The sequence below is a fragment of the Camellia sinensis genome, chromosome 1 (genome assembly GCF_055761805.1).
Source record: "Camellia sinensis isolate YWXY chromosome 1, ASM5576180v1, whole genome shotgun sequence".
In the NCBI taxonomy this organism is placed as follows: Eukaryota; Viridiplantae; Streptophyta; class Magnoliopsida; order Ericales; family Theaceae; genus Camellia; species Camellia sinensis.
In genome coordinates this window covers 246,921,157-246,948,167 of record NC_138961.1, presented here as the reverse complement: position 1 = coordinate 246,948,167, position 27,011 = coordinate 246,921,157, and the positions used below count along the sequence as shown (strand labels likewise).

At 36.8% G+C, this 27,011-nt stretch overlaps 1 protein-coding gene across 5 annotated transcripts; it reads right to left on the bottom strand.

Annotated features, from left to right (window-relative positions):
* Positions 1-16,260: 16,260 nt before the first annotated feature.
* LOC114291139 (ABC transporter B family member 26, chloroplastic) lies at positions 16,261-26,061 on the bottom strand. 5 transcript variants are annotated; one of them, XM_082900734.1, is made up of 18 exons: positions 25,389-26,061; positions 24,109-24,236; positions 23,804-23,846; positions 22,346-22,390; positions 22,096-22,218; positions 21,905-22,008; positions 20,848-20,902; positions 20,344-20,414; positions 20,122-20,224; positions 19,794-20,004; positions 19,575-19,648; positions 18,765-18,821; positions 18,600-18,674; positions 17,991-18,065; positions 17,634-17,915; positions 17,450-17,514; positions 17,312-17,372; positions 16,261-16,589 (listed from the first exon to the last, which is right to left on the bottom strand). In XM_082900734.1, exons 1-18 carry the CDS (start codon positions 25,821-25,823, stop codon positions 16,509-16,511), a joined length of 2,088 nt encoding a protein of 695 aa, XP_082756860.1. In that variant the 5' UTR covers positions 25,824-26,061; the 3' UTR covers positions 16,261-16,508. The 5 variants fall into 5 exon arrangements, with proteins under 5 accessions (XP_082756860.1, XP_082756865.1, XP_082756870.1 ...); XM_082900739.1 differs by having other exon boundaries at positions 24,109-24,241; positions 25,389-25,990; XM_082900744.1 differs by having other exon boundaries at positions 24,109-24,202; positions 25,389-25,990.
* Between the last annotated feature and the right edge of the window lie 950 nt (positions 26,062-27,011).

Sequence of the window (27,011 nt, the reverse complement as noted above, 5' to 3'; positions counted from 1 at the left end):
TCAATGTGAATGTTCACATTTCATATTGTTTGGAAGTTCAAGAAATGAGTGTTGGAATTGTGAAGAATAAGGTCTCTGATACAGTAATGTGGCTTTCTTTGTAAAGAGATAAGGAGTGCTTGGTTTGATTTGGATTGCTGTAATGGTGGAATTGTAAGAGGTGTTAATAATAGTGATAATGATGAAGATGGAGACTAAAATTATGAAGATATAGAGGAGGATTTGTTTGATGGTTTTTTTTATTTTTTGAGAGATTATGATTTTTGAATTTATGATTATGTTATTATCACTGATTTTTATTTTTTGTTATTGGATTTCAATGTAACAATGATTTTTTGATATTAGTAATGTGTCTGATATAAAAATGATGTAAATGTTCATATTATTAATCAATATTAATATTCACATTAATTTGAATTGAAAATTTGTCATTGTGTTATCAATTGATGTTAATATTATTCACACACTAATATAATATTGAATGGTAAATACAATGTGAATATTTACATCTGTAATCAACTATTATAAACATAGAACATAATGTGATTGAAAATGGGCCTCAACATAATTACGATGTGAACATAAGAGATCAGATATGGATATTCACACTTCATATTGTTTAGAACATTGTTTGGTGAACTGTTATTGTGTGCAGTCAATATTCTTTTTTTGATATATTTGTGGATGAATCATACACCTTACATATATAAAATGTGAATATTAGCATTTGATATGTTTGTTCATGGGTCGTACCCCTAATTAATGTATAATGTGAATATTAACATCTGTAGTCAACCACAATATAATATGAATATTCACAATGTACTAGATAGATGTGAAGATTCAAATTAATTCTAATACATTTGTGCATATATTATACACCTAATTAATGTATAATGTGAATATTAACATCTGTAGTCAGCCATAGTAAACATAGGGCATAATTTGAACATTCACATTTATTAAACATAAATTACGATGTGAACATTCACACAAACTTCAACATAAGAAAACAAATGTGAGCGTTCACAGTTTATATTGTTTAGCACAAGCAACACATCAACACCAAATATACCATCAAAACACATAGGTCTGTGAGAAGTATATCACTGATTTATATATATGTTGTCAAATGTTTTCAATTACAAGTTTCAAAATTACCAAAAAAAAAAAAAAAAAAAAACTAGCACTGTATTTTGATATAGCTAGTCTATGGTGGACAACCCCAACCATTGAACAATGGAGTTTGCCTCAAATAGTCTAGCTGAGGATCCCGGAACTTGGTGCTTGTCATCAATTTTACTAAGCTTGTAATGTTTGATTGATAATTGACATGTCGCATGTCGATGTAGGTGTTGCTCTCTAGAGGCATGCTCTCTTCTTTGACATGATACTTCTCCCTCTTCCTCTTTATGCATAATTTAGATGCAATATCTGTTACATAGGCATGCATAAATAGTGAGTGTTTATATGAACATTAAATTTGTTTTCAATAGAATTGGTAGGGTAGGCATGCACATTGACATCAGTACATTATTAGTCAGTGTGGATGTTCACATTCAACGATATTCATATAAGCAAAAGCAATAAAGTACTATTTAGATGACAAACATAATAATGTGAACATTCACATCATTAGAGATGTGAATATTCACATTACTGCTAGGGTACAAATAGGAGTGAGACAACACCAATATATGTTGATTTCTCATATTAACACGAACAAAATTTCACAGCATAAAGGAAACATTTACATATTATCTCAGCATCAATATTCCCATAACCACATTGACCAAACCCATGTGACCATTATTTTAGAAATAAATATAATGTGAATGTTCAGACTAATATTTACATGAGTCATATTATGAATAATGTCATAACTTCAGAAAACTCTGATTGAGTCACAATTACAACAAGACAAGACCATTATGTTAAAATCAGGTTGGCTTGCATAGTGTCAATATGCACAAAAACACATCGAGCAATGTGAATATTCACACAAACATTTGAGACTACGAAATTAAGAATAAAGCAGATAATCAACAAACAACACAACAAACACCATAATGTAAATTTATAAAATGGCTAGTCTTAGAATGTGAATGTTCACATTGATTGTAACTCAATAACAAGAGAAACAATAAGATGTTATTATTTGCAACGTACCCACAAGAATTCACATTGAACTAAAACAGGGTTGGCAACCATCCAAAATTAAGGTTGTAATTATTTGATCACCATGAATAACCAACAACATCAACAAGTCCGACATTGACATAAGGGGGGAGATACAACAAACACCATTATGTAAATTTATAAAATGGCTACCCTCAAAATGTTAATGTTCACATTGGTTGTTACTCAATAATAAAAGAAACAATAAGATGTTATTATTTACAACATGCCCACAAGGATTCACATTGAACTAAAATAGGGTTGGCAATCATAAAAAATTGGGCATCAACATCAACAAAAACAACAATCATAGAAAAATTGAAAAAAAAAATAACAATAATATAAACAACACATGTGAAAGTTCACATTGAACCAAAAAATCATTCGATGATTATACAAACAAAAGAGGAAAAAATATGGTGGCTTACTCTGTTTTTTGGAAAGAAAGAAATGGTCAAAATGGGCGATTCATATCAACACCAACAAAACAACAATCATAGAAAATTTGGAAAAACAACACCAATAATATGAACAACACATGCAAAAGTTCACATTGAACCAACTAATCATTCGATGATTATACAAACAAAAGAGGAAAAGATATGGACGCTTACTCTGTTTTCTAGAAAAATGGTCAAAAATGAGTGATTCACATCAATACCAACAAAAACAACAATCACAGAAAAATTGAAAAAGCAATAACAATAATATAAACAACACATGTGAAAGTTCATATTGAACCAAATAATCATTCGATGATTATACAAACAAAAGAGGAAAAAATATGGGCACTACATTTGGTCCGCATCTAGTCGGTAGATGCAAACTTTCACAGAGTTGATTTTTCACTTCGGAGTAGGGTTTCAATCGCCGACAACGACGTGACAACGGTGGGATGCAGAGATGATGAGAATCACGATGGAGGATTCAAACGATGAGATAATGAGAACTGGTATGGAAATAAGGGTTTTCCGAAAGCCTTGCCGTATATTTTGTGATTTGCTCCTATGTTCTTGGGCTGTGACGTTTTGAATGGAAATAAATGCTCAAAAATGTCTAGGGGTGTTTTGGACAAATTGCTAGGTATGAGACTTATTGGAATAGTCAAAAACGTTTTAGGTTAGATAGAACAAAACACTTAGAAAGGAAATTTATCAAAAAAGCTCCCACTATTTTTACTATTTTTAAAGTAACAAAATTGACATCCCCGCTCCGTCACCTCTTACATGTATTCTCCTCTCTGTTTTAATGATAATTAAAATATGAATGAAACATGTTAACTTCACAAGGAATGTTGGCGTGATCTCAAAGTTATATAGGGGTTTCATTGTAATTTATCCTTAATTTTTACCTGCTAAGCTTTGATTTGATTTGATTTGCAATTTTTTATCTGCTGAAACTCAATTCAATGTTATTATCAGAACTCATAAATGTTGATCTAGCAAGACATGTGCTTTTATGTCATCGCAATCCTTGATTGAGAAAAGCGTTGACGATGATCCATATAAGATGTCAGGATTTTTTTTTGATTGAATTAAAAAAAACATGGTTCCAAAAATTAAGGTTCCGTTTGGTAAGACTTTTTAACTATGATTTGAGAATATAAGTAGTGGGGATATATTTTTGAGTACCGACACGTGGCAAGGTGACGCCGACGTGTCAGCCGAGGTGCCACATGTCAGGGTCATGACGCCGAGGTGATCTCGGGTAAGCCGAGGTTATCTCCGAAGATATTGGAATCCGAGATAATCGGATAAAGGATAAGGGACAAGAGTCCTAGAATAAAGAGGAGACTTAACCAAGATAAGGATAAAACTCTTAGAGAGTTTATCTTTATCTCTTGAGGAGTCCAAAGTAAGTACTAAATAGGAATCCATAGAAGTCAGGCTTCTAAATGGGATTTGGATGGAGGTAACTATAAAAGAGAGGCACCTCCGTGGGTCTAAGGTACGCAATTTCATGCTTTGAGCAGTAAGTTTAGCGCTTGATTATTTTTGAGATATATACTGACTTGATCGTTGGAGTGCCCCCGGGTGGAAGAACCACCGCCGAAGCCTTCTCTTTCTGTTATAGGTTAATTGAAGCCATCTATTCTGCCGATGCTTTCTAGCTGATTACTAAACGGGCAGCGTGATCAGAAAATCACTCACACAATTTGGCGTCATCTGTGGGAACTTAGAAGAATAGATGGCCAGTAACGGACAGAAGGAAAAGATTGGGGACGACACTCCTGCTGGGAGTGGCAGACCAATCGACTTTGATATTGAAGGAGACAACCACAATGCAGAAACCCGTGGCCAGGGCCACGGAGAGAAAATACGTCGGCTAGGAGGGCGACACTTCGAACAAGACAGACCAAAGCAAGTACTATAACGAAGATAACCTCAAGGTATGGAGAGATAGGTGCCAGTGGAGGGATAAAGAAGTAAAAGAATTGGCAAACAAGTTGGCAGACCTGCAGTCGGTCGTCAACTTCATGATGTAAAACAATGTCATGCAGCCACCGTACCCGCTGCACGACGCCTATTCCAGCAACTAATACCCAGAATGGAGGAAGGAAAACAATCCCTGAAGCCCCTCAGCATACCAGAAGCGGAAGGCACTCTCATCGACCTTCCAGGAAAGTCGGACGAGAGGAGTCGGGACGAGAGGAGTCCCGAAGGACGTATCACACGAAGGACCTAAAGCCCAAAGAACATCGGCATGTTCAAGGGCAGGCGCTCTGCTTTGACACAACCCATGGAGAAAGATCAAAACGGGCCCACCACGAGGCCGAAAGTAGTGTGCCGAAAAGATTGAAGTCCAAAGATAGCCGAGCTCCAAGGAGGAGTAAAGAAGACTTGAAAGATTACCTCAAGAGGAAGCAACAGAATGCTGAAGCCGAGATAACTTCCCCGGTTAAGCCGAGGACACCATTCTCGGTGGAACTGGACAAATTTGAAGCACCAAAGAGATTCAGTATGCCGAGGTTCCAAATATATAATGGTAAGTCAGATCCCAACTTTCACGTTGGACTATACCTAAATTCAATGGCATTATATAGTGGGAACGAGTCGTTGCTCTGCAAAGTATTCCCCTCATCCTTCGGGGAGATTGCATCAGATTGGTTCCATAAACTACCGAAGGGAAGCGTAAAGACTTGGGAAGGCCTAGCTGAGATGTTTGCGGCCAGGTTTGTGACGAACAAACTACAGCCCTTGAGGGTCGACACACTGATGGCTTTAAAAATCACAAAGGATGAAGGCCTTAGGGCCTACGCAAAAAGGTACTACGAGGTGTTCAATCGAATACCCGAATACAACCAAGTGGTAGCGGTCGTGTCTTTCAAGAACGGCCTGAAAGATAACTGCCCACTATGGAAGTCTTTGGCAAAGACATTGCCAAAAAGTATGGAAGAACTCATGGCGAGAATCAAGAAGTACGCCAGAGGCGAGGAGGATACGTCAGGAAACAAAGAGACAAAGCAGGAGAAAGGAAACGGCTCGCCGAAGCGAAGCCGAGGTAACAATGGATCGATCAAACAAGAAACGGAATTGAGGGCTAAACAGGCAGTGACGATTGTGTTCCGAATCCCGGTCCACAAAGTCCTGGATCAAATACGAAACCAACCCTATTTCAGAGCACCGACAAGAACACCAAGGGAATTTATGGGAAGAAACATCGGTAGGCGTTGTGCTTACCACAATGAAGAAGGGCACCCAACTTAGGGTTGTAGAGTCCTAAAAGCACACTTAGAAGACTAGGTGAGGCAAGGCCATCTGAGGGACCTTGTCGATGAAGCCAAGACAAGGGAAGAACATGCAAGATTGCCTCAAGCACCAACAGCTCCTCCTCCCCCAACATAGCAACCACAGGCAGGAGGACCACGTGTGGTTAATGTAATTCACTCAAAGGTGAACGAAAACGACATACAAGGGGAGACCTAGAAGGTAAAACACCTACAGCACGTGAACCAGGTCGGACATAAAAGGCTTCGGCCTGAAGAATGCCAGGGACCGACGATAGCCTTTACTGAAGCCGACCTAGAGATGGTCCAGCATCCACATAATGATGCCTTGGTAGTATCCCTCCAGGTTGAGGAGTGCCAAGTGAAACGCATCCTGATTGATCAAGGCAGCTCTTGCGACATCATGTATGTTAGATGTTACAAGGAGTTGTGCCTTCATCCTGATGACTTGGAGCAGTCCAATGGCCCCATGGTCGGCTTCAATGGAACGCCGACGCGGCCACTGGGCGCAACAAGCTTGGAGGTGCAGGTTGGCACCAGAAAAATCAAGACAGAATTCACCATTATCGACACATCCTCCCCTTACAACATCATCTTGGGAAGGCCATGGTTGCATGCAATGGGGGTAGTTCCCTCAACATTGCATCAATTATTGCGATTCCCAACAGAGTAGGGGATAGAGGAAGTTAGAGGCGATCAGCTACAGGCGAAGAATTGCTCCATGGCAGCAATGAAATCTACCTGCAGCGTGCGAGAGCCAGAGAAGGCAGAAATTGAAGATGAGGACGTGGAAGTCTTAGAAGATGTCGGCAAAGAACCAGCCGAGAAGAGCGAAGAGGCACTAAAGAAAATCCTCGTCCAGGATGGGGATGAAGAACGCTTCTTTCTTCTCGGCTTGGGCTTAGCCGAAGAAGAGGAAAAAGAGTTAGAAACTTTTTTGAGAGAAAATATTGAGGTGTTCGCTTGGACACCTTATGAAATGTCTGGCATTGACCCTGAGGTCACTTGCCACAAACTGAATGTTGACAGGTCGGCCAAACCTGTAATTCAGCGAGCCAGAAGACCGACGTTGATACACGTCGAAGCAGTAGAAAAAGAAGTAGACAGACTTCTGGAGGCCAGGGCCATTAGAGAAGTACACTACCCAACATGGCTATCCAATACAGTGGTGGTAAAGAAGAAGAACGGTAAATGGAGGGTCTGCGTAGACTTTACCAGCTTCAACAAAGCCTGTCCCAAAGACAGCTTTTCTCTGCCCAAAATTGATCAACTAGTAGATGCCACTTCTAGACGCCTACAGGGGGTACCACCAGATCGCCATGTACCCCCCAGATGAAGAAAAAACCACATTCATCACCCCAAAAGGCCTGTACTGTTACAGAGTAATGCCTTTCGGGTTGAAAAACGCAGGAGCAACTTACCAAAGGCTGGTAACCAAAATGTTCAAACACCTGATTGGCCGAACAGTAGAAGTCTACATCGACGACATGGTCGTTAAGACTAAGGAGCCTGAGGGTCATCTCGCCGATCTAAAAGTAGTCTTTGAAATCCTTAAAACATATCGGCTCCGACTCAATGCATCAAAGTATGCATTTGGAGTTGGATTTGGTAAATTTTTAGGATACCTGGTAACTAGAAGGGGCATCGAGGCCAGCCTAGATCAGATCAAGGCCATCCTAGAGTTGAAGAGCCCGACGTCGGCAAAACAGGTACAGATGCTAACTGGAAGGGCCGCAGCCCTAAACAAATTCATCAACAGAAGCTCAGACAAATATAAACCTTTCTTCAACCTGGTGAAGAAGGCCATGGACTTCCTATGGACTGAGGAATGTGAGGCCGCTTTGGCCCACCTAAAGAAATATCTGACCACGGCTCCAGTCCTCTCAACACCTGAACCTGGGGAAGAACTGTTTTTGTATTTAGCAGTTTCAGAACACGCAGTAAGTGCAGTGCTAATCCGAGAGAAAAAATGGGAGCAAAAGGCTGTTTATTATGTAAGCAAAACATTGGCCGATGCAGAAACAAGGTACCTACCACTAGAGAAATTAATGTTGGCCTTAGTAATGGCTTCAAAGAAGCTGAACCATTACTTTCAAGCGCACAAGATTATAGTGCTAACAGAGCACCCACTGAACTCCTTGTTACAACAAGGAGACTTAACTGGAAGAATAGCAAGATGGGCAGTGGCCTTGGGCCAGTACGACCTTGAGCTCAGGCCGAGAACAGTAATTAAGGGCCAAGTTTTGGTCGATTTCGTGGCCGAATTCATGGTAGAATCCATCGAACATCGGGCTCCGTTGAGCCAAGATGAACAATGTCCAAGCAAACAAGGAGAAGCCCAGCCAAAGGCAAAAGAACATAGAAAGAAAAAACTCAGACCCTGCAGCATTTACATCGGCGACTCCTTTCGCCTGTTTGTCGATGGGAGCTCAAACCGGCAAGGAGCGGGGGCAGGAGTAGTGTTAATATCTCCTGATGGGGAGATATTGAAACAGTCTATTCGATTAGAGTTCAAGGCCTCGAACAATGAGGCAGAATACGAAGCATTGATTGCAGGACTAAAGCTGGCAGTGGCAGCAGAAGCAGATGATGTAATAATTTTTTGTGATTCACAACTTATAGTGAATCAGACAACAGGAGAATTTGCAACCCGAGATGAGAGAATGTCGGCATACGCAAAGAAAGTCATCAGGCTGGTAGCCTTGTTTCGCAACTGCCGACTTCTTCAAGTTAGCCGAGATGATAACAGCCACGCCGACACATTGGCCAACTTGGCAAGTTCAATACAAACTAGAAAAACAAGGACAATAATGATTGACTATTTGTTAGGCTCGAGCATAGAACCACCGATCACAGAACAAGAAGCAATGTGTGTGGACTTGGGACCAAGCTGGATGGATGCAATTGTTGTATTCCTAAAAGAGGGAAAGCTGCCAGAAGACCATAAGGAAGCACACAAGGTCAGATTGAAGTCGGCAAGATTCAATCTGACAGCGGACGGACATCTCTACAGAAGGTCCTTCACTAGGTCCCTTTTAAGGTGCATACACCCTGCAGGTTGAAGATTTTCTATATGAAATTCATGAAGGGATTTGTGGAAGCCACGCTAGGGGCAAATCACTAGCTCACAGGGCCATTACCCAGGGGTATTGGTGGCCCTACATGCAAAAAGATGTAGAAGCTTACGTGAAGAAGTGTGAACAATGCCAAAGGTTCGCACCTTTAATACACCAACCAGTTGCTGACCTGAACCCTATATCCAGTCCATGGCCATTGGCCTAATGGGGCATGGATCTCATTGGGTAGTTGCCCCAAGCAACTGGGCAAAAGAAGTACTTGCTGGTAGCAACAGATTACTTCACAAAGTGGATAGAAGCAGAACCTCTTGCCAAAATTCGAGATGTGGACGTCAAGAACTTCATATGGAAAAACATCATCACCAAATTTGGCATTCCAAGAGCAATAGTTGCCGACAACGGAACGCAGTTTGACAGCAAACTCATCAAGAACTTTTGTGCGAAATTCAAGATAAATAATTACTTTTCAACACCAAGTTTTCTCCAAAGCAATGAACAAGCAGAAGCATCCACCAAAGTAATTTTAGATGGGATAAAGAAGAGGCTGCAGGCAGCAAAAGAAAAGTGGGTAGACGAGTTGCCGCATGTACTCTGGGCATATCGGACTACGCCGAGAAGATCAACAGGGAAAACCCCCTTTGCCATGGCTTACGGCATAGAAGCAGTCATCCCACTAGAGATCGGCATCCTAGGGATCAGAACCCAGGGAGTAGAGAATGAGACTAATGACATACTTCTAGCCCGAGATCTAGATCTCTTACAAGAAAGAAGAGAGAAAGCTGCAATTCAGCTTGCAGCATACCAGCAGCAGCTTGCTAGAGCTTACAATAAGAAGGTCAATCCAAGGGATTTTCAGGTCGGCGACCTAGTCCTAAGAAAATTTGTTGGCAACAAGAAGGATCCCAGAGAGGGCAAGCTTGGCCCAAACTAGGAAGGACCCTACAGAATTACTTCGGTATTGGGCAGTAGAGCATACCGACTTGAAGATAATGAGGGCAAAGCATTGCTAAGAACCTGGAACACTTGTAATTTGAAATTTTTCTATCATTAGATGTTCTTTGTTATTTTTTGCCGACGTCATCAATAAAATCTTAGCAGAATTCTCCAAAACTTGTGAATTGATAAAAGATGCGTAATGTTGTTTCTAAATAATGAGAACCCAAGTGGAACTCAGGTTCACAATGGGGGCAGAGAGAAAACAAAATTGTTTATCTTCACTTGTTGAAATTTGTAGTAATTTACAAGTTGAAGTTAAATCGAAGTAATACTTAACGCTTGTTGAAATTTGTAGTAATTTACAAGTTGAAGTTAAGCTGAGATTATTGTTTATCTTCACTTGTTGAAATTTGTAGCAATTTACAAGTTGAAGTTAAACCGAAGTAATGCTTAATGCTTTTTGAAATTTGTAACAATTTACAAGTTGAAGTTAAGCCGAGATTATTGTTTATCTTCACTTGTTGAAATTTGTAGCAATTAAAAAGTTGAAGTTAAATCGAAGCAATGCTTAACGCTTGTTGAAATTTGTAGCAATTTACAAGTTGAAGTTAAGCCGAGATTATTGTTTATCTTCACTTGTTGAAATTTGTAGCAATTTACAAGTTGAAGTTAAACCGAAGCAATGCTTAACGCTTGTTGAAATTTGTAGCAATTTACAAGTTGAAGTTAAGCCGAGATTATTGTTTATCTTCACTTGTTGAAATTTGTAGCAATTTACAAATTGAAGTTAAACCGAAGTAATGCTTAACGCTTGTTGAAATTTGTAGCAATTTACAAGTTGAAGTTAAGCCGAGATTATTGTTTATCTTCACTTGTTGAAATTTGTAGCAATTTACAAGTTGAAGTTAAACCGAAGTAATGCTTAACGCTTGTTGAAATTTGTAGCAATTTACAAGTTGAAGTTAAGCCGAGATTATTGTTTATCTTCCCTTGTTGAAATTTGTAGCAATTTACAAGTTAAGTTAAGCTGAAATCATTACTTAACACTTGTTGAAATTTGTGGACAATTTACAAGTTGAAGTTAAGCCGAAATCATTACTTAACACTTGTTGAAATTTGTGGACAATTTACAAGTTGAAGTCAAGCCGAAGTCATTGTTCAACACTTGTTGAAATTTGTGAACAATTTATAAGTTAAGTTAAACCAGTATGATATTCAACACTTGTTAAAAGTTTACAAGAAGTTTGTCTATCCGAGGTGTGTCACCCCGAGAAGATTGTACAAAGAAGGAAAAGTGTGTGAAAGACATGCAGAATATTTTAAGTATAGAATCATGCAGAAGCAATGAAGAGAAGACAAGAGTACTAGCACTTAGAAAAGAAAAGTTGCATTAGCATTCATCAAAAAAAGGGCACATCGACCATACAAAAGGCTTATATTGTTCCAAAAGATAAAGAAGAAACAAAATACAACTAAGCAAAAGAAAAACATGAAGCTAAGACTCCTCTCCACCAGTTGGTTGAATTTGAAGATTAGATGATTATTGAGAAGACATCTCAGCAGCCTTATCCGCCGCGACCTCGGCGTCAATTTCTGCAAGAGTGTCATCAAGGTTCTTATCAGCAAGGATGGCATCGGTTGATTCCTTCTCATCAGCAGCATCTTTGTTAACCTCATCGCCTTCTTCATCTTGAGTCAAGTCTAGGACTTGCTCATTTTGAAGAGGGGACTTGGCCCCATCAACATTGGATTTTCTTACCAAAGCTTCATCCTCTTCCTCATCACCATCCTCAGACTCAAATTCGCCGACGTCTTGACTTGGAGGTTGAGCGAGAGGGAATGGAAGAGGAATGGCATCAGCTTTCCTCAATGGTGAGTCCTCTGGGACATTGAGTTTCTTTAGAAGAGACATCCAACCAAGGGTAAAACCCTTGTTGCATACCTCCTTCACCTGCTGTTCGTAGGCATCTGTGACGTCGGCCATGCCTTGGGCATACGCCTTCTCGTCGGCACCTTTTATTTCGGTTTCTTTGGTGGCCAGTGCCTCCTGAAGCTCCTTTTCGGCTTGAACCATTTTCTCTTCGGCTTCTCTCTTCTGAGACTCAGCCACTTTCCTGATAGCCTCAGTAGCCTCAGCCTTCTCTTCGGCATTAGTCTGAGCCTTGATTGCAGCCTCGACTTGGTCCTCTAATTTTTTCATCTTTAATTGAAGACCTTTGTTGGTCTTCTGGAGGGAAGAGAACTCCTTCTTCATCTCAACCAGCTTCTGCCGATTTTCGAAAGACTGAACATAAAAAAGAGTGGGCATACTGGATGGCCTGAAGAAAACACAGAGTAAAAGTTATTGCAAAAATTTCTAAGTATGAAAAAGAAAAGAAAAAAGTGCCAAATGAAAGACACTTACTTGAACGGAGCGTTGAAGCATTAACGCATAATTTTCATATTCGCTCAACTCGGCGTTTCGCTCCAAGTCGCCTGGTAGCAGCAGAGCAGTGCTAAGCGCAACGCCGACATTAATATCCTCGGCACTATCGTTCGCCATGACTGGCTTATCCTCCAAAGTAATTTCGGGTGCCCAGGGGGCAGCGGGCTTCTTAGACCCCGAAGTTGTAGCGGAGGATGACTTCGGCTTTTTGGATTTTGGGGATTCTGATGGTTGGGCTTCAGAGCGCCTCTTCCCAACAGAAGGTTGAGACTTGTCACTCTCAGCCAACTTGGAGATTGGCAGAGCATCCTCAGACTCAACTTGAGTAACTTTAGCTTTTGGCTGAGCTTTTTTTACTCTTTCGGCTTCGGTGGAAGAAGGGTTTGTGCTGGTTGATCGTCAACAGATGAAGGAATGCTGGCCAGAAGATCTTTTACAACTGGTTTTGCGCGACCCATCTCGACAGTAGGAACTGTTCGGCGTCGACGGCGGCGCTGTGAAATTGGAACCAAGTATGGGGCTGAAGTTGACGGTTGCTCGGCTGGATCAGAAATTGACCCCTGATCTGTCCGAGATATGGATGTGGTCTGTGGAGTTATGGCAGAAGGTGGAGAGAGGCTTTTCTTCTTCCTCTTAGAGACGTCGGGCAAGGCTGACTTGTAAGTTGGGATAAAGTTGAGGAGCAGAGGCGCCTTTCGTTTGTGAATCGGCAAGTTCAGAAGTTTTTTCAAATCCTTGCTGGGATAGAAGGATTGGCGAAAATTCTTTGGTGGCTGAGGAAGAACTGCAAAGATAAAAACAACACAGACATTAGAACAAGAGTATTGAACAATTTATGCAAGAAGATAAAAATAAACTTATGAAGGGTGGCCCTTACCAGCTCCTTCCCCCAAAACAGTTCGGCTTAAAGGATAAAGATGGAGGTCGTCGTTTGGCTGAAACTCCCAATTGCCCGAGACAATGAAGTAATCGTCTCCAGCTCCCTTGTTGGAGTCTGGGAGGTCGGCTACAATTTTATATTCGGTGGATCTCGGCTTAAGATAATAGACATAGTCCGTGTCTTTTCTAAGACGACACATGGTGTAACAGTACTGGAAATCGACAAGTTTAATTCTGGCATTCTCTTGTTTAACTAAGGCTATGGTGTCAGTGATAACTCGGTAAGAATTGATGGCAAGTTGCATTGGGTTCAACTTATAGAAGTGAAGGATTTGACGGAAAAAGGGGTCAAGTGGAAACCGGAGTCCACACTCGATAAAGGCAACCACAGGGAAGGGCATGGAGTTTTCTGTAGGCATGATGGAGTCATCATCCCCAGCCAACCTCAGATTGACATCGGCTGGGATTTCAAACTCTTGCCTAAAAAATTCCAGCTTAGAGGGGGTGTTTACCCGATGTTCCCACATACCCATGATGTCAGGATAACTAAATGTATTGGGTTTCAATAAGAAGATGGTTCAAATAGGGTTACTGGGACCTTGGCAAAAAACCTAGGTTTTAGTTGGTGTAGAGATTTGTAAGGGATGTTTCAGTTTTGCCCTAAAATGTGGGTTTTACAAACAAATTCCAAACCTAAAACTATGAAGATAAAGATCAAAGGCACAGATCTGGAAAAGACACAAAAAACAGAAAACAAAAGCCGAGTTTCAAAATCAAGAACAAAGATGGACTATCAAGAACATGAAGAATACAAAGGGTTGAAGGCCAAGAACAGTGGCAAGACGTGCAAGAAAACTATGAACAGTACATGTATTTAAGGCATAAGCAAAAAGCGAAATCAACGCAATCAGATGTATGATTCACAAATTAATTGTTTGAGCAAGGCAGTAGCAAACAAGAAATTTCAGAAAAACTCAAGAAACTGGAATAAAAAGAAACAGATTGCTTATCAGAAAATATGAAGCCGATGTAAAGATCGCCGAAATCAGATGACGGTCGTGAAGGCAACGAAATGGTGCAAAACACGCTGGAATGGGTGAACGGAATAAGTTTCAGAGCAAAAAAGCTTGAACAATGGCAGACTCAAAAAGAGAAAAGCTAGAGAAAGAAAAAGTTTTTCCAGAAATAAGAATAAGGTGAAAGGGAGAAATTGAAGAAAATGTTTTGTTAAAAATGAAAACGGCGGCAAAAAGTAATCAATACGCCTAGAAGAATGTATGCGTCAGACGGCGCACGTGAGAGAGAGACGGCTTACGGGCGTGTCACAGGTACGAACTAGTAAGAAAGAAACGCGTGGCTAAAAACGGTTGAATTATGGTGTATGACAGCTCATACGCGTGAAAGGATTCATGAAGTTCTTGTTCTTTAGCAAAGACATGTCGGCCGAAATAATGATCTCGGCTGAGATACTGAAGACCGAGATATAGGTTCCATCACTTCAGAATATCGAGATAATAGAACCTAGGGGCAGTTGTGGGGATATATTTTTGAGTACCGACACGTAGCAAGGTGACGCCGACGTGTCAGCCGAGGTGCCACGTGTCAGGGTCATGACGCCGAGGTGATCTCGGGTAAGCCGAGGTTATTTCCGAAGATATCGGAATCTGAGATAATCGGATAAAGGATAAGGGACAAGAGTCCTAGAATAAAGAGGAGACTTAGCCAACATAAGGATAAAACTCTTAGAGAGTTTATCTTTATCTCTTGAGGAGTCCAAAGTAAGTACTAAATAGGAATCCATAGAAGTCAGGCTTCTAAATGGGATTTGGATGGTGGTAACTGTAAAAGAGAGGCACCCCGTGGGTTTAAGGTACGCAATTTCATGCTTTGAACAGTAAGTTTAGCACTTGATTATCTTTGAGATATATACTGACTTGATCGTCGGAGTGCCCCCGAGTGGAAGAGCCACCGTCTGAGCCTTCTCTTTTTGTTACAGGTTAACTGAAACCATCTATTCTGCCGATGCTCTCTAGCTGATTACTAAACGGGCAGTATGATTAATTGAGTGTGGAATTAAGTTTTGAAAGTTTGATATGGCATGAAGTAAGAAAATTTGTTTGGTTATAAGTTTTGAAAAGAGTTTTTAAAACTTAATTCAAATTGTTATAACTCATAATAAAACACATTACTTTCACACTATTGAAAATTATGTTCAACACTTATAACCAAACTCTTTTTAAAATTCAATTAAAATTTTTTATTATTAACAGAAAATAACATTAATCAATTTTTTAATTGAAAATACTACAAAGGAAATAAATTTTTTTCAAAACAAATATTCAAAAAATTTAAATCATAAATATTTAAATAATCTAAAAAATTTAATAAGTAAAAAATTAAAATAAATATTCAAAAAATTTAAATCGTAAATATTTAAATAATTTAAATATTTAAAAAATTGAAAAAATGTAAAATTTTAATATTTGAAATTTAAAAACAACTCTACACTCAAATCGTAACCAAACACATAAAACAAAACTCAATTAAGAAATTATTTTCAAAACTCATAACCAAACACATAACTCGAAACTCCATACTACTTTCACAACTCTACACTCAAATTGTAAACAAATACATAACAAAAAAATTAAAATATTTAAAAATATTTTTATAAAATAGAGTTTGAATTTATTTTTATAAAATATTTTAAAATTAAAAAAAATTAAAAAAAAATAATATTTAAAAATATTCAAAAATATTCAAAAAATTAAAAAATTAAAAAAATCGTAACATATTTAAAATCTTAACAAAATTAAAATATTTAAGAAATTAAAATATTAATTTGAATTGAGTTTTGAAAAGAGTTTTAAATTATGCGTTTGGTTATGAGTTTTGAAAAGTAATGATTATATTTTGAATTGAGTTTTGAGAAATGGGTGTAGAATTATGATTTGAAAGCTCAAAACAAACACCACACTCAAATCAATGGGTGGAACTATAATTTGAAAGAGTTACCAAACGGAGCTTAACACTTCCCATTAGTACATGATAAACGTACATCTCTATAAATCAATAAAAGTCGGTCAAGATTAGCATTCACCAAATTTTCAAAACGAAAAATAAAAATAATAATAATAAAAATCCCACAGCATGCAGCTGAGATGTATTAGAATTTAGAATACATAGGTCCCATTCTTTACAAGTGTCCTATCCCGTAGAACCAAAATGCGTTTGTCATTTACCCTCTGAAGTAAATACGAGATAACATCATCCTACTCGTCCTTGATCAAGCTAGATCATCTGTTTTTGTTCTTACAAACCGTGCATACAGTCCGCCCTTACAAAGAAGGTCCACATGATTGCCCAACTGCATAGATCAGTCATTAGCACGCTGAACACTATATTCATAGCACGAACATAGGAAAAGGGAAAACAGCCTTGCTCTGGGCAAGAAGCATGCTGCCATATGGTTAGCAATTTCTACATTTTTACCAAGGTCAAAAACAAGCGCTGAAGCACAAAAAGGTAATTTGGTCAAGTCAGAGAAACTACAGGGACAAAAGGAGGCCCATAATGAACTTGATAGAACTAGTAACTAATCCCAACATGTAAGTATTGAAAAAACTCATATGAGCAAAAAATCTCAAATATCCTTGATCATGAGACATATAATTATCACTATAAATAAGAACCATAATTCTAACAGTAGTGATTAATATTGACATAATAGAAGTGGATCAATCAAATAGCCGAATTCTAAAGAAAAATCATTATTAATGATCCAAGACCATACATATTGATGTATAGAAGTTGATGCTTTGAAATGGCAATATTGCCCAATCTTCGATATTATATTTGGCCTCAAATAGATTATATAACAACAGAAATGAGGGTTCATGTAGCCAGCTGCTTAAAGAGGGGGTTGTAATTGAAGTTTAGTTGGATTGGTAAAATAACGAGTTCAATTCTTTACCATTGTTTAAAGTTCTCTCTGTTACTATGGGGAAGTGCCCAGAACTTCATATGGTGCATACACTTTATATTTCCAACTGTAGATGAAGTTAACCCAAATACAGGAAAAGACCATACCTCAACAACTCGACCACCATCCATTACCATGATTTTGTCAGCGGCTTTTATAGTAGATAGCCTGCAAAAGGTGTGTCACAGAATCACATATTGAATCTCACTATCAAGTAGGAAAAGAAGTGCCACAAGAAAACTCACCCATGTGCTATTACAATGACTGTTCTTTTTACTCTACAATCATTTCTGAAAGCATGAAGAAGCCTCTAAAAAATACAGCAAATGATGTATCAACAAGTGCAGTAATCTTGAAAATTTATTTATTTATTTTGTCTACTGATTTTCGGGATGATATTTTTATAGTGGAAGAGATAAATGTGCTTACAGCAATGTAATATTCATTTTCTGCATCCAGAGCACTGGTGGCTTCATCAAGGATTAGAATAGCAGGGTCCCTAACAATGGCCCTAGCAATGGCAATCCGCTGCTTTTGACCCCCACTGAGCAAACCATCGTCAACGATGGTCTCATAACCATTGGGAAGAGATGAGATAAATTCATGAGCATTGGCTTGTTTCGCAGCCCATTCCACATCTTGCTGCTTGATGTCTCTTGAGCAACCATAACTAATGTTTGATTTCACATCCATGTGAAAAAGATGGGGTTCCTGTTCAAATAGAACATTTACGGAACAATATTGTAGCAAGTTTTCAAGCATTTCTTGCAGTTATATCAGTCTAACCTGTCCAACAAATCCAATTCTGTCCCGCAACCACCTAATGTCCAACTTTCTAAGAGGAAAACCATCAACCAAAATCTGTAATTAAATGGCACTTCTATATGTAAGATCCAGCTAGCAAACATCAAAGTCACAATTTTTTGGACATGCAAGGTGTCTCATGCAAAGATAGTTGTGAGACTTATGAGAGAACAATTAAATGAAGTTTGGTATAACAATAAGTGGGTGGAAAAATTCCCCACCACTCCTGTTCCATATTCTGAGATAATAGAAAGCAACCCATGAACAGATGCACAAAATTTGGGGGTGATCGTTTGACCTGAGCACCAGCAATCATGAATTGGTGTATAAATTCAAGGCAATTTAGGTTCTAACTGGGGAAAAAAGTATCATGGAGTTCTAAACATTTTATCTGGTGTCAAATATACTTCACTGGGGACATCGTAGGACATGTTTCAGAAATGCTTGAAACTTGCTTAGAGAGAGCATCAGTGGTTTCACCATAGAGAAACTTATAAACTAATGGGTGAAATAATAGATTAGTAGTTCCTCCATGTAATCATTTATTCAATTCCAAGATCATGACATAATGCATGTGTAAACATTGCTTACCTCTCCGCTGGTTGGCTCATAGAGACGAAGCAAAAGATTCACTAATGTGCTTTTCCCACTACCACTGAGACCGACCTTGGCAAGATTAGGAAATGGAAATGCAGTTTGTACTCAAAGTTTTATTCCAGAATGAAACAACAGTAAATAAGCAATGTCATTTCTTACTATTGCCACCATTTCATTAGTCTGTACAGAAATGTTTGCATGCTCTAGAACAGGTACCTGTTCAAATGTCAGAGACTAGTGGGTGAGTTACTTCCATCAAAAAGAATAAACACACAAGGAATAGTTAATATCAACAGGAACCTTAAAGGGAGTGATTAAGAAAATCCTATGAAGGTGCTATAAGTCTTCAAAATTTATTTCGTGACATATTCATATGATAAAGGTCCTGAATATATTAAGAGTCATGTGTTACCTCAATAAAAATATCTTATCAAATGGAAAGGTTTCGCTGATGTGACAAGGCACATTCATACGGAGCCTAACAAAGACAAATTAACAGGAAAAACTGTTTCTAAATATAAGAAGTTTATTTAATAATAAAACAAGTTATTACAGCGTGAGATGTGTTAAACGGATAAATGCAAAGTAGTCTAATCGGTATAGGTTTAATTGCTAGTGAATCCTTATCTGAAAGAATATTGTAATTCTCAGAAATCCAAGATACACGTTGTTTTCATTCCTGTGTTACATTGAATGCAATGGATGTAAAACCTACAAAACTAATCAAGAAGAATATCAAACAGGTATCCTCATGAATAGGAGAAAGCAAATTGAGCAAGTTTCTAACTGGAGCTGCTCTGGTTATCTACAGAATCCGCATAACAAACATCACATACTTCTATGAAAAGCAACATTCGAAACTATTATCAATATGAACAGTTCAGATAGTCAAGCACTTTTACCACCTAGAGAAAACAAAATGAATATCATCATAGCCTCCATAATACACAGTTCAAGGATGAGAAGTACCATTGAGCTTGAAGGATAGTAAAAGGATACATTTACAAATTCAATTTTCCCCACAAGCCTCTGCAACTTCATTCCTGTGCACAGAAAGATGCACAGTCGACAACAATCATGTAAAAAATTTATTTGTTCCTCAGAAAAGCAGTGTACATATATTTACACAACTACAAAATATTGTTCTAGTGAATCTCTATTTTAAGAAATACTAAAAAAAGGTCTTGCCTTTTGATAAGAATTGGTCACTGGGCATGAGAACCATTAGCTGGAAAACCTTTTCACTTGCTCCAATAGCCTGAAGCAATGATGATAAATTGTCTTCCAACCTCCAGGCTGCATAAATCAACCACTCACAGTATAATACATACTTCATAAGTTGCTCAGCTGATACATGACCAGTCAGAATCGACATTCCTCCTAACAGGACAGCAAAAACCTACAAATTTAGTTAGAGAAATAAAGTGGATGTTAACTACAATCAATAAGGTTACATTTCAAGTAAGTGATTTACTTATGATTCAGTTCAGCCTTAAAATTGTGAGAAGAGCCAAACCTGTGTTGAACGATACAGAGTGTTGAAACTCAGATACCAAGATCCATAAGCAACACTTTCTCGAATGCCTATATAAACTAACTTGTCCAGCCATTGCTTGTACCTACAATATAATATAGGATATGTCCTGTAAGTCTCCTATGATTGCACATTAATATACATTCATATGAGATTTGGGTGTCATTGTAAACTCAGCAGAAGAATTCCAGTTAGAATTATTACCTTCCAAGTTCTTCTTCTTCTGTTCCATAAACTCGAACAGTTCTTATTAAAGAAAAAGTCCCTCGAGCAGCCTAAAGTTTAACAGGGAAAAAAACAAAAAAAGGACTATCATACTACAGATACTTAGAACGAAGAAAAATAAAAATAAAAAAAAACTACGAAGATTTAAAAAAAAATTGTTTGGTTTGTTTTTCAGAAAATTTTTGGGAAAAATTCTCTATAAACAAATTTTCAAGAGTAATCAAAACAAACAAATTTTTCCAAAAAAATCTCAAAATTTTGTTTGGTTACGTACTTTCCAAAATCACTTTCTCTCTCATACACATCAAATCAATCACTTTTTTTTAAACTCTCTCCCCAAAATAATTTTTCCTAAACCATTTCTGAAAAAAGACAAACCAAACAAGTTTTCGTACTTTTTATCTCAAAAACTATCCTACAAACACAAACCAAACACACCCATAGAATTTTAGGAAACAATATAGATCAAATTTCTGCAATTACCTCGTTTGCAGAAGCACTGTACTCTTGGGTAAATTTAGCTACTTTCTTTTGGAACCTATCAGATACAAAAAGGTTTCAGTAACACTTTCCAAAAACCATAAACTGTTAAAGGCACCCTTATGAATAGATAGTAAATTTTTTTTAAAGCAACTGTTAGTGTGTGCCCTTGGGGCACATGTTAAAAAGCTTAAAATGATTATACATTTTGCATGGAAGTGCAAGTAACAAAGAATATACAATCCTTTTAAGCATTCTTATCATGTGTCTTAATGGCACACGCTAACAAAACCCTTCATTTATAAGCATGCATGTTCATGATCATTACGATTTTTGGCCACCTTTAGTATCCCTTCAACTGGCAGTCATACCAGTTAAGTATTTCATTTCACCATTGGATTTGATTTACAAAGAACTTTTATATTGTGATACATGTATGTCACTTTGTGCCCTTACTCTTTCTAGGAATATAAAAAATTGGAAGAAAACTTAGTAAGTGAAAGGCATGAAAAGCAAAATGATACAACTTACTTCAAGTATAACAAGGAAGCTAATTACTTCATTTAAAGAATCAATCCAATCTGAACAAGAAGAAAGGACCTGTATTCTTTGGTGAAATAGAAAGGACCTATATTCTTTGGTGCAAGAGACAGAAGAATGACCCTAGCCCTGGTTTAGCCAGAATCTGTATTGAAAGTTATAAAATAAGCTAAATATATCTCTGCCTTTACACACAGTGGATGTCTAGAGCACCCAAACATATCGGCATGATGAGAACTACAATGAAGTATACATGGATTCTTATTCACAAATGTGATTCTTGCTTTTCGAAAAAAAAAGAAGGTCAACTTAATGAAAGTGCAACTTAAGGTGAATGCTAAATAAAAATAGAACAACTTAACAAAAAAAACCAATCAAATTAAGTTGCAAACAGGGCAAACCATTTACACACTATAATTGATTGGTTTCTGTGATCATGTGTGTATTACACTAATATGAAGTGAAGATTGGGAAGACCAATCTAATCTGTATCGACGTGGGAAAAGATAAAAATGCTTACTGGCCATAAAATAGGAAGATTGTGGATAGGACAGAACATATCACCAAGGTTGAAAATGCAAGAGGCCAAGATAAAGTCAGCAAATTGATCAATGCACCTATGCCCTGAAAGTAATAGTTCAACTTCAAGTAAGAGCCAAGCTTGAAAGTGAATGGCAGTCTAGGAAAAAGAGTTACAATAAGAGTGGCAACCCGAAGAGAACTGCGTAATATCATATGTATATCATTTTCAATAACACGAGACAATCTTTGACAATCTGCTCCAAGCCTGCTAGTCAAATCACCAACTGCTTCTTTATCAAAAAATGATAGATCCTACATAAAAGAGAACACCACCATAAGGGGCCCTGCCAAGTGACCAAAAATACAGCAAACGAATATAGTGTGCCTGAGGAATTTGCAAAGAAGCTCATATACATAGTCTCTGAATTAAACAACAGACCTGGAAAATGAGAGCTGCGAACAAAGTTTCCCTTAGACGCTTGAGCTGCAAAACATTGAAGGAAGCACCGGCTGACATCAAGTTGTTTTGCCAAACATGACAACAATAGCACAGAACAGTGCAAAAGGGAAGACGTTATGTTGTACACTAAAAAAGTACCAACAGCAACAAATAGTGGATTGATCAATAAAATCTATGAATGCAAGTTCAGATCATTGGGTGACAGAAAGAACTAGAAAATCATGAAGCCAACGGGAAGGTACCTGCATCTAAATAGCCTAGAGTTCCAGGCTGTGGGATCTCATTACAACAGGAATGAACCATCTCCTATCCATAGCAATTAGCAGGGCAGCATTTTGCAACCCTGGTTTATGATGGATAAGGTTTTTCAATTTGCTACGGTTTGTTGTTGGTTTCACATATCAAAGCATTCTGGCCCAAAGGGTATGAAGATAGTTCCTGTTACTGTTTTATGGAAGCTTTGAAGAAAGAGAAAAGAAAAAAAACTTATTAAGGATAATCCTCTTGCAATGAAACTTCGGATGATTAGAATAAAACTAATGCTGTCTGTTTTTTCAAGAGGGCAAGGACATTTGATTTGAATAACAAATGAATAGGAGCCTGACATGGCTAATCTTCTTGTATCCTCTAGGGTCAATATAGAATCTCTTTTCATCCAATTAAAATTCATTTGTCTGGGAAGCAAAAACAGGTAAAAGCAGCTACTATTGCTAGTAATCAACAATTTTCATGAAGGATATAGAACATCAGACGTAATAATCACTTTGTCATGAAACTAAATACAAAGAGCAGTGAAACTAAAAAATAAAAATAAACACATTGTCAGAGAATTAGCTAATAAGAACATTGTCACTCTGCATGGAAAATCTACATCAAACCCTTGGAAACAGTTTAGTGGGTGTTTGAGAAGTGGCTATTTTTAAAGTTTTTTGACTTTTTGGTTATTTTAGTAGGCTATTTTAGTTTTTGTGTTTGGGAAGTTGGGTTGGATTTTTATTTGAGTTGTTGTATTGAAAAATGTGTTTGAAATGATATTTAAAACGAAATGAAAAATTTGTCCCTAGTTTCACTTTTTTCAAAATTAATCTAAAGGGGTAAAATTGTCATTTATTCATTTGGGACTAGGCTATGATTACAAATATACCTACACTGTCACGGACAGTGTAGGTCTGCCGGCTGCTATTTTGTTTGTTTGTTTTTTTTTTAAATCAATGGGATAGGCTGATTTTTTTTTTAGACTAAAAGGCTATTTTTCACTTTGAGGCTAAAATAGCCTCTACCCATAGTTCCCAAACACCCCCTTAATGTTTCTTTATGATGGAATTTTTTCGAATTCAGTCAATGAACTACACAAGTCTCCAATTCCAGTTAGTTTGTTTCTCTCCAATCAATTTATCAAAATTCGAAATAAATCCTTGAAATTTAAGAGGGACTCACCAATATCATATTTGCCGTTCCAAAGCAGCCACTTCGCACACCACTGAAATTCACATTATTGCATAAACAATCAAGCACCTTAATCAATACTCATCAAAGAGCCCAAACTTCAAAAGCAACTATTTTGAACATAAATAGCGACAATATATTCAAGTTCAAAGATAAACTTCACTTTTATCTATATAAATTTAGCATGAGGATGACAATTTTCCATTTAAGTTATTTGTTCTAAAAGCTATACAAGTCAAAATGATTCTAGAAAAAATGCATGCAATGTGACATGATTAAAGGCAGCAAAAAATTACCTGCATATGCCTGAGACAAAACACAACAAAATCAAGAGCTGTGAGTTCCTATAGAACACTGCAGTCTGCCCCCTCTGTGCAGAGAAGACAGATGCTGCCAAAAAATTTGGAATTGAGATCTCCGAGAGCTGCACTAAAAGGACATATCTTACAGGGTCATGGACATTGTAAAAAAAAATCTACAGAAATAGGATAAATAAATTAGAGGATTGAGGTTCAAACTTGAAAAGTTTGATTGTCAGTAAGTGAGCAGTGTTATAAATCTTAATCATGGTGCCGGGTCTTAATGTAAATTATAACACAAAGAGGCAAGCGGCATGAAATAATAAGTTACCACTGCAAACTCTAGTTTTCATTGTGAAACAATGGTACTAGCTTTGCATTTGATTTAACACTCTTTAAAATCCAAGGGAAAAGCTACAATAGACAACCCTAAAAACCCTCTAAAAACTTGTATATATCACCAGGGCCGGATCTAGGATTATGACTTTGGGGGCTACTATATAATTTTGAAATTATTTAAAAAAAAATTGGGGTTGCGAACTCCTATAATTTTAAATTATTTTAAAATTTCTAGTATAATATATGATATTTTTCAAATTTTTGGGTGTGTGCACCCCCCAAGTCCATCATTGTATCATATGCACTTTCTTAATAAGGTGGCAATGATTCATAACTAACACTAAAAAAATCCAAACAAAAAACACCACAAAGTCCAGCTTTGCTCACCCCAAAACCCCGCAACAATGATCATAACAAAATTACAAAACGTACACTCTTTATAGGGCATCCAACTAACTTCTTTAACACATGAATCATGCTTCGTTTGTTTTGACGTAAAATGTTTTGTCAAAAATATTTTACTCATTTTATGTTGTTTAGTTGAACAAAAAGCAAGTAAAATATTTTTGCCTCATTTTCTAAAAAAATGACTTACATTTAAAAATTCTGTAACCAATTTTTACAAAGTTAACCCTCACTCATTGCTTTTTCAAAGCATTTAAACATCTTAGCTCACTAAAATTTATAAATGACACTTTATTAAATTAATAAAATATTTTTATTTAAAGTCTGAACCAAAGCCAAAAAACGAAAACAAAAATATTTTCCCTGTGTGAAATCAATTTAGAAGAAAAATATTTTTTGTGTAAAGTTATATCCAAACAAACGGAGCCTAAATGAATTATTCTGTGTATCACATAAATCAACTGGCGTATAACAAGTAAATCAGAGTTAATCGAACAATGCATTGAAATTCAAACTTATAGAAACACACGCACCGCAACAATAGTAAGAGAAACCAATGCAGCATATATAACCCATCGATCATCTGCAACCAATGCCCAAATTCGACGAAGAGCAAGTAAAACAGTCACTGGCTTCGCCTCTCTTGCCCTGCTTCCTACTTCGTTAGAATCACTCAGGTTCCACCAACTTCCACCAGGCAACACTGACCGCATAAAAATAACCCATCTCTCTAAAACCTCAGCTTTTGGTATATTCGGCGCCGACAAGTCCTTTGCGGACCCTGAATTCGGAATGTGAAAGTGAAAGCATTCATATCTGATGTTGGGTGGCTTGATTGAATTTGGAAATCGAAAATTGGTGTTGACAGTTAAATGTGATGGTGTGTTGGGACGAAATACCGATAGAAACTTGCTTTGATTGCAATAACGGTGCGTTTGATGTTGGAGGTTGAACTGAGGTACGGCCATGGATGGAGTGAATGAGAAAACTACACTGCCACCTCGACTCTTCTGCACTTTCCCTTTACATCGAGTCAACCTCCGCCCATGAGCTAAGCCCGGCGAGATTTTTCTTGGGTGCCTTTGTTTTGGGGGATAGAGGAAGGAATGAGACTGAGACTGAGACTGAGACTGAGGCAAGATTTATTAATATCGTGATTTTTGGGTCTTTTTTTTTTATTAGGATGGATTTTGGAGATTAGGATTGAAATGGAGGCCAAATACTTGAAAATTTTTGTCTGCGTTTCATAGAATTTTGTAAATATGATTTGAGAGTATGAGTTATATTTTGAGTTTGTGAGTTATATAATTATGATTTTAATATATAAAATTTATTTGGTTATGATTTTTGAATAGAATGTTGAATTGAGTTTTAAATTGTATGTGGAATTAAGTTTTGAAAGTTTGATATGACATGTGAAATAAAAAAATTTGTTTGGTGATGAGTTTTTAAAACTTAATTCAACCTATAATTGATAATCAAGCACACAACTCATAACTCGATATCCGTATTTTTGATCAACAGCCATAACCAAATTATTTTTAAAATATTCAAATAAAAAAATGATTTTTTTTTTCAATTAATTGTTTTTCAGTAATTTTTTTAAATAATTTTTTTTTTCAAATAACTTCTATGTCAATTATTTTATGTCAATTAATTTTTCTATCAATTTATTTTTTAAGCTTGTATAAACATTAAAAATATTTAAAATATTTTAAAATTATTTAGAAAATTAAAATATTAAAAATATTCCAAAAATTTAAATATTAAGAATATTAAAAATATTCTGAAAATCAAAATACTAAAAATATTCTGAGAATCAAAATATTCACAATTAAAATATCAAAATATTAAAATTAAAATATTAAAATATTTTTATGAAAATTAAAACATTAAAAATATTTAAAATAAAAAAATAAAAAATATTTAAAATTTAAATATTCAAATATTTAAATAAATAAAATAAAAATATTTAAATATTCAAAAAATTTAAATAATTTAATATTTTAATATTTTAAATTTAAAAACAACTCTACACTCAAATCGTAACAAAAAACATAAAACAAAACTCAATTAAAAAATTAAATTTAAAACTCATAACCAAACACATAACTCGAAATTCCATACTACTTTTACAACTTTACACTCAAATCGTA